The sequence below is a fragment of the Phoca vitulina genome, unplaced genomic scaffold (genome assembly GCF_004348235.1).
Source record: "Phoca vitulina isolate PV1807 unplaced genomic scaffold, GSC_HSeal_1.0 scaffold26, whole genome shotgun sequence".
NCBI classification, from domain to species: domain Eukaryota; kingdom Metazoa; phylum Chordata; class Mammalia; order Carnivora; family Phocidae; genus Phoca; species Phoca vitulina.
The window spans coordinates 3620728-3629191 of record NW_022589729.1 but is presented as its reverse complement, the minus strand read 5'-3'; the positions used below and the strand labels follow the sequence as shown (position 1 = coordinate 3629191).

General features: G+C 49.9%; 1 protein-coding gene across 1 annotated transcript in view; it reads right to left on the bottom strand.

The window, feature by feature from the left end:
* Positions 1 to 249: 249 nt before the first annotated feature.
* The window catches only part of UCK2 (uridine-cytidine kinase 2), a 72721-nt gene continuing 64506 nt past the window's right edge, over positions 250 to 8464 (bottom strand). The window contains exons 5-7 of the mRNA XM_032422143.1: positions 4679 to 4776; positions 2557 to 2605; positions 250 to 1039 (exon numbers count right to left, since the gene is read on the bottom strand). Of these exons, the coding sequence (XP_032278034.1) occupies positions 900 to 1039; positions 2557 to 2605; positions 4679 to 4776 (287 nt within the window). The 3' untranslated portion in view covers positions 250 to 899. The remainder of the gene's footprint in view (positions 1040 to 2556; positions 2606 to 4678; positions 4777 to 8464) is intronic.

Sequence of the window (8464 nt, the reverse complement as noted above, 5' to 3'; positions counted from 1 at the left end):
ACCAGGTACCGTTCTACTCTCTCCTTCCCCACCTTACCAGAAGAGAGCCTGTCAAATCCCTGTCAGGGAAGGAGAGAGGGGCAGCTTTGGCTTTTGGAGAGACTGAGATTGAGAAACAGGTGGGTCAGGAAGGAGTGGCTGAGCTACCCGGGCAGCCAGAGGTGGGGCATTGGGCAAGAAGAAAACACAGAAGACTTGTTCTCCTCAGTGGGCGTCTTCCCTGAGTTTGATTTTTGAGCTGAGGTCTTGCCTAATTTCAACTCAAAAAAAAAAAAAAAAGAAAAGAAAAGAAAGAAAAAGAGTATCTCTTGTCGACACATCATTAAGCTCCAGCTCCAAGAATGTGGCATCTGGCAGGGCAGGGGCAATCCAAGGCTCCCAACTCCATCGTCCTCGAGCCACACAGGCCCGAGAATCATGAGCCGGGAGCCTCCCTTCTCCTGCCCCCCCACCCCCCACCGCCCCGGAACACAGCGGCCGTGGCCCCTCGGTGAGACTCCAGCTCTTGAGGCCCAAACACTCAAGTACAGGCCCTCCTGCACAATACTTAACAGCAAACAGCTTTACAGTATTTGTACATTTACACAAAAATAGATCCTTTTATATATATATATGTATTTATAACTGGTTACACGTTGGATTCATAATTAGGCATCACCAGTAGTAGTTGGCACAGTTTGTCATTTAAGCTCAGGGTCAAATTCGGTTTCATTTCGCCGCTCCAAAGCACAAAAAACAAAAAAAACAAAAAAAAAAAGGAAAAACAAAGGCATGTCATCTCCATGGTGTGTTCTTAAATACAGCAATGTCCTAGGAAAGCACATGTACGGATGAACAGTGCCTCCTGATCCCTCCTCCTGTCTCCTGAAGATAGGGGCCAGGCCTGAAGGAGACAGGGGTCAATGGGGCCGGCTGCTGGACTCGGACGACTGCCTCTTGCGTGAAGGGATGTAGCCGTTGAGATAGCCATTGGTCTGCCGTTTGGAGAGCCCTCCGTTCAGGATGTCCTGAATGTGCTGCACAATGAGGTTGATGGCCACTGTGGGGCAAAGAGTGGCCGCGTCAGGGACAGTGCGGGGAGGAGACAAGCCTTCTACCAGGGAACCCACCAGCTCCCCGTCCCAGGTAGCCTGATCCCCGCAGAAGGCTCTTTCCTCTAAAGGAAATGTAATATGGGACTCTCTGTTCCTAGCATTAGAAATAAATGATACATCTCAAGCAAGTGATTGATGTTAACATCACCAGACATGGAATAAACATCAAGTGCTCCCTGAGATGCTGCGAAGAACATGCAACACATCTCTCCTATGGTATTCTCCCCAGCTTGTATAAACTGAATCCAATCATGAGGAAACAAAGATGAATCCAAATTGAGGGCCATTTTACAAAACAACGGGCCTATACTCAAATCTGTCAAAGGAGACTATCAACCTTCACCTCCCTGAATGGCATGGCTGTTCCATGGCTATGAATGAAAATGCCCTTCTCTTTAAGAAATACACAGTGAGGGGTGCCTGGGGGGCTCAGTCGGTTAAGCATCCGACTCTTGGTTTCGGCTCAGGTCATGATCCCGGGCTCATGAGGTCAAGCCCCTCGTCGGCCTCCACACTCAGTGGGGAGTCTGTCTGAAATTTTCTCTCTTCTTCTCCCTCTGCCCTTCCCCCTTTCTCTCTCTCTCTAAAATAAATTAATTAAATCTTAAAAAAAAAAAAAAGAAAGAAAAGAAAGAAATACACAGTGAAATATTCATCGCTATGATGGGCTCTCAAATGGCTCAGCAAAAAAAAAAAAATTAACTGTTTAAATGCAGGAAAGTTAAAATTAATTAAAAAAGAGAATGAGGGGTGCCTGGGTGGCTCAGTCATTAAGCGTCTGCCTTTGGCTCAGGTCACGGTCCCAGGGTCCTGGGATCAAGCCCCGCATCAGGCTCCCTGCTCAGCGGGAAGCCTGCTTCTCCCTCTCCCACTCCCCCTGCTTGTGTTCCCTCTCTCGCTGTGTCTCTCTGTCAAATAAATAAATAAAATCTTTAAAAAAAAAAATAAAAAATAAAAAAGAGAATGAGAAGATAGGGACTTCTCACAGATCATGCCCCAGCCTGCCTCAGTCCAGAGGTACCGCTACTTCTCAGACAAGCCAAAACCAATAAATAAATAAATGCAAACAACTCCCTTTTGGAAAGGCTACCTTGATGGCAGGTCATTCTAAATTAAGAAGAAAATGTGCTTTTGCTAAAAGGTGGCCTTGGATGCAAGGCCCCAAAGTGTCATTGCTGGGAGGGACAGCAGAGGAGAGTCTCCAGCCCTCTGCTTTCTGCTAGAGAAGCACGAATTCCTGTTTTGTCACCAGGCCCATACACACGTATGCACAGGGGCCTATTCCCAAGGCCAAACGTGTAGGCAAAAATTCCTTTCTGGATCCCAATAGAAGACCAGTGGTTCAGCCACATCCATGGAGCCTTGCTTGGTCACCACATCCTGTCCCAAAGTACGACTGACATAGGGTAGAAGTTATGCCCCAGGGGATAACCCCCCACCCCCTGACCCGACCAGGACTCACCTAGATTATCTGCACCTCTAGGAATGATCACATCAGCGTATTTCTTTGTCTGTGGAGAAAGATATTCACAATGCATTAAAGAGGAGTTCCAGAGAAACTGGCCCAAGCCCCTCTTGAGGGGCCATGAGGGAAGGGTCAGCCTCTCTACCACTGACCCCAGAGGGTGGCAGCTTGAGGCTACGAACATAGTATTTTTTATCCCCTTTATCTCAATTACAATATATCCGCTCTCTTGATTTCTCATTATTAATGGTTTAATACTGTTTAAGCTTATGACCTGTACAGAGAATGTGGTCTTTGAAACCAAACTTGTAACTGCCTCCTCCCTATCAAGAAAGATACGAATTAGAAAAACCCAAATCAAAAAGGGAAGTGGTTCCCCTTGGACTTCTACACACAGTCTGAAAGGTGACACCATTGATCCTAACGCAAGGGTAATAAACCCAAGAAAAATAATCCCCCCCATGACCATTTTCATTGGCTCTGTTATCACACTTAAACAAAAACAAAGTAAAGCCACAACTAGATACATTGCCTTTTTTGTTTTCTTATTTTACTGGGATTTTGTGGACCACTTTACAAACAACTGTGTTCTGGTGTATGACCCAAGTTTAGGATAAGACCACAAAAATGCCTTCAGCGCGTGGGCATCTTCTGTTATAGAACCGTTCAAATGCAAAACCGTGTCAGGCCCAAACCCAACCTGAACTAGGCAGACAATTTATCAGATCCAAGCACCTGGCTTTCCCTGAGCAAAGAGTGGCTGGACAGTGGGAACAAGCAGAAACCACCCAGAAAACGTGCAGAATTTTAAGCTCCGTTACAACTAAGTGAAACAGCAGAAAATTGGCAGTTAACTCTAATTTATGTCCAATAAGTTTACCTTGCTCTATTATTAAGGTAAAAAGAGCAGGAGAAGTCCTCAGATAGATAGATGGACAGATAGAATTTCCTGGCTTCTCCACTCCCTCTGCCCTCTGCCCAGAAACCTAATCCTGTGACCCAATCCTCTCCAGGGGAATGACTAGGGCATCAGCGTTACTCAGGCTGACTCAGAAAGTCCACCTGTCCCCAGTCTGAAACAAAAGTATAGTCTGGTTTGACGCAAAACCTTCTAACAGACTTGAAGGAACAGATAGTTTGAGATCATACTTTTCCAGGAGAAAGACAAGTTCATTACTACGAGAAACAGAGAAATTCCCACACTCAGCCTCACTCTACTCTCAATGCCCTCAGATTCCAGTCTCCCAAAAGAGATTACCCAAGATCAGGCTAAGCCCCAGTGTCTCCCCACTCTCACAGCTTAATTATAAATCATTAGGGAGTTAGACCATGGTTGAGGCCAATCTGGTGCAGACACACGACACAGGGGCAGGCGTCTCAAACAACATCGTCTCCTACGTCTTCCTCTACCACCACCCCCCACCCCCACCACCACTCTGCATCTCTTATCCCTGGTGGCCCTGCCTCAACACTCACCTGTCTGTCCCCATGAAACCGAGTGTGTTTCCTGTGCCAAGGGCTGATTCACTAAACGCTGAAAATTCCCTATATCCCCAACCTTCCTTCTCTGAAAGCCACCTCCCCAGAGAGTTCCCAGCTGCCATAGGAGGACTGATGAGCCTGAGCCAGGGCAGAAGTATGGAAGCTTATTCCAGCATGGCAGGATACTTCCCATAGGGGAACGTATCCAGGGGCCAAAGACAAGCTCAAAGGGGCGGGGAGGCTCAATGCAGTGGCAGAAGAGATTCCGAAGGAAATACCCTATTGCTGAGCCCTCCCTGCACCAGTACTGCAACCATCACAGACCTTCTGAAGATCCAAATGGCCAAGTCTATGGCACACCCTCACACCCTGAGCCCACCAAGCAAGGAGTGCAGAACTTGCTAGAGTCAGACAGCAGGACCCTGAAGGACCATTCTGATGAAGATGGTGGCCTACAGCTCCCAGAGAACACAAAGCCTCAAAGGTTGCCCTTTCTTGGGACTGGAGGGAAGATAGAGGATCATTCAGAGAGGAATGAAATTCAGGCTGGGGGCTCCATCAACTTACATACCTTTATGTGTACGATTCAGTTTTAAATTCTAAATTCAACAAAAAACAAACCAAGAACACAACTCACTGGCAAGCAGAATTCCTCAAAGGCAGGCTTGACGAACGTAATGTACTGAGATAAAATCTGCTCAAGGTCCCTCCCTCTTTCGCTGATGTCCCTTAATACTATAAGAAAAGGAAAAACAAGAATCAAGAAAATGGTGCATGAGCCAACACATGTCCACCCTTCGTGAGGCAGACCAGGCTCACATGGACTCCACAATTACTCTGGATGATTCACAAGCCGGATTCCTGAGAGACTTGACCAAGAGCAGGTCAGCAGCAGCTTCAAGAAAAACAAGTTACATTTTTATTGCTATAGTCAAATTTGGCTATGACATAAGGATCTCTGAAGCAAAAGGCTGTCCAGCCTCAGCCAACAGTCTTCTGGTTTCAAGCAGCATTTGACCCAAATAAATCTGCAGTGTGAACAACATAAAAAGCAGGACAGTCCTGCGGAGCTCGTAACAGGGAGTAGACGGGGCCCAGAGAGGTGGTGGGGCTCCCTGGCAAAGGAGCCCCTTGCTCACCTGGATGCTGTCCCCTTGCACTTACTTACCTGTGTGCAGTCCACTGACCTATTGCTGATGTGCCACCTTATCATGCCTGGCTCCCCCCACATTCCAGCCCCTACAGGGGTGGAGGGCAGGCAGAGGGTCCAGCTGTGGTCAGCCATTCCTGCTAACCTCAAGCACGGAGGCTTGCCAAACAGAAAACCACTTAGTGAAAGACGGCCATACCATGGTTTTGGAAATGGTGGGCTGGAGGTGTAAAGCCACTCAGATTGATCCACACTCACCATCTTCTACCTTCTTGTCTGGGACAGTGTCATTTAGGGACTTTCATCCAACACCTTTATTATTTTAACAGAGTCTTTTGTCAAAAAAACAAACAAACAAACAAACAGAAAAAGGGCCCTACCATCTAAGGGATTGGAATCCTGGCTCTGCCACTCGGCACTAACGTCCCTGAGCCTCAGTTTCCCCCCGAACTCGGTAGTGAGAGTTTGGAAGGAGATTCGCTCCGTCCAAACAGCGCCTCCCAACAGGTGTTGTAAATCTTAGTACCACGGCTGCTCAGTCTTCCAGCCCCACCTTGAAAGGGTACCCTGTCCATCAACGATCATTCGTGAAGGCCCCTTGGCTCCTCTCGACCACTGCTCAGGTTACAGACTGAGCGAGGGATGCACCTCACCGCAAACGAACTAGGGGACACTTGTGAGTGAATTTCTGGACAGCCACGTCTCTAGATAATTCTGTGCGTCCGCACACACGCACGCACGCAGGGGCCATGGGTAGGATTCGGGCTGGTGTGCACTCTGTGAGGATCAGATGACTAGAAGACCACATTCCAGAGCGTGAGGTGCCGCTGCTAGACCTCCTGACTCCTCCGCCAGCCCCTCCATTTACAAGGAGCCTTCTCCGCATGAACCCTGGCCTTTAATGCGCTGTCAGGACTTGCCTCACAGCCCCTCCCGGCCCCAGGGCTGGCGGACGTGCCTTCCCCAGCCGGGAAACGGTGTTCTTGGGCATTCGGGCGCCGGGGGCCAGGGAGACGGGGCCAAGGAGGCCGCCGACGAGCCGCCACGTGGCTCACCCCCACAGGCCTCGGGAGCCCTGGCACGCCGGCTAGTGGGCTCCCCTGGGCCAAAACACACAGCCAGTGTGGCCTCCAATTTCTTCACGTCCCCAGATAAAGTACAAAGAAAAAAGGAAGCCAGGGCAAAGGGTATCAGAGCTGGGGGAAAAAACAAACACATGCCCGCACTCAGGCAGCTTTACTTAAAAGCCCTGCAAAAGCCTGATGTGCTTGTTTCACAAGACATGCTTTTCACGCTCTACCGCTGCCCTGGGGCCCAGCCTGCGGCCCCCTTGTCACCTGTAGCCCCGACAGCTCCCCCCGCCAGGCCACGGCATGAGGAAGGTGCCAGGGGAAGAGTGTGGGGAGCAGGAGAGTCACACTGAGGCTGCTCCAGGGCCCAGAGCTACCCCTTGGCCCACCATCAGGAGCAATGCAGGCAAAAGTGACCTGGGTTGGAATCCTGACCCCACTCTTACCTCTGTGACCTTAGGTTACTCGACCTCTGTGACTCTCATTTTCCTTAACTGTAAAATAGAGACATGATACACAGAGACTTTCTCATCAAGCCGTTACTCCTCGGAATACAAGAGGATGGACATGAAACTCTTCAACACTGTGGCTGGCGCATAGTATGCGTTCAATAAACCTGAGTCTCTGCCACGGATTATGATGGTAACAGAATCTGGGAAGCTTCAGGAGAGGGATGGCTCCCTGACAGAGCAGACCCCTGGAAGGGCAGCATCTGTGAGCTCAGGCGAGCACAGGGGAGCAGAGCACACCCAGCCGAGAGCGGGGTCCCGCAGAACAACAGGGAGTGGGGGGTGCAGTACGGGAGGGACAGCAGGGCACAGACACGTGGGAAGACACAGTGGGGAGGGCGAAACAGGGAAGACAGGGAGGAGCCATCCTACAGTTTCTACCCTGGAAAAGGAAACAGGAAACGGGTGAGAATGTTGCCCAGACACTGGGAACGTGCAAAATCAAAAGGCATCGCCCACCTCTGCTCCCCGAGAGCCTTCCACTGAGTTATCACCTCAAACAGCCCGAGACCCCTCCTCAAGCCAAGGACAACACAAGGCCAGCCCATTCACTGCACCGAAGTGCCCTGCTCCTCAGGCGAAGTTAGGAACCAGGGCCAAGCCAAGGACTGAGTCACAACAAGGTCTTGGCACAAACCGGAAACTCCAGGGACTCAAAACCGGCTCCCTGATCATCACTCTGACCCAGCACATTTGCTTGGAAAGGAAAGGCCCTTTCAGAAGAGGGGGGAAAGGGCAGGAAACTACCCGTCTGCCTACCTTCCCTGCTTGGCTCTCACGGCCGCCCTTCCAAAGCCACCAGGGCTCCTCTAGTCAGCCAAAGCCAAGAACGAAATTTAGAAGGACCCAGAATAAATACAATTCCTCAATGGTTCAGCTGATTCACTTTAAAAATTAGTCGAGGAAATGTGTTACTCTAGTAACAGAACAGACTATCTCAAGGTCCACTGCAGCCCTGAAGCTATGGGAACTGGACACAGAGAATTACAGCAGGATAGAGAGTAGGTGTCAGCCCTCCTTGGTCCCCTGTCTCAGTTCTTCCCCGTCCCTGAATTCAAGGGTGGGTTAAGAGTAAATAACACACACAGAGGGAAGTGAAAGCTGGGAGAAACCAAAACCCCCAAAGTATGAGGGGTTCCCGTGATGGAGGTAAGTGTTTCCAAGGCTCCATGGCTCAAAGGCAAATCCCCCGTCCCACAGGATGGTCAACTCTGACCACGAGGGTCACAAGCCCAGGAAGTGTGACAGTGGAACGGTAAAACCATGGCACTAACTCAAGTCTCCAGGACTGTTCTGAGGCCCAGCAGCTGCTCCTGACTAACCCACCCTCCCATCCCACAAAGCACATGCCAGGCATGTTTTCTGTCCTACGTGGACAGAGAAATGAACTTGTAGAAGCTGCATGTGGAAACGTCCCACAAGTCCACCAGAAAGTGACTCGCCAGCAGGTGACAGGAGAAGACAGAGGTCTGAGAGGGAAAGCGGCCGGAGAAACCCCACAGAAAGCCACCATCACCTCCTATCTCCCCCCGCCCCCGTTTCGCACAATGATCCAAGTATAAGAGAGCAAGGGAGAATTTTCCATGTCATCGGTGCCATGATGATCTGTTTGAATCAGAGGCCAAGATCGTCTGATTTCCAAGGACTCTGAATTCTGTACTTCTCAAACTTGGTTCTATTTTCCTGGGCCACGG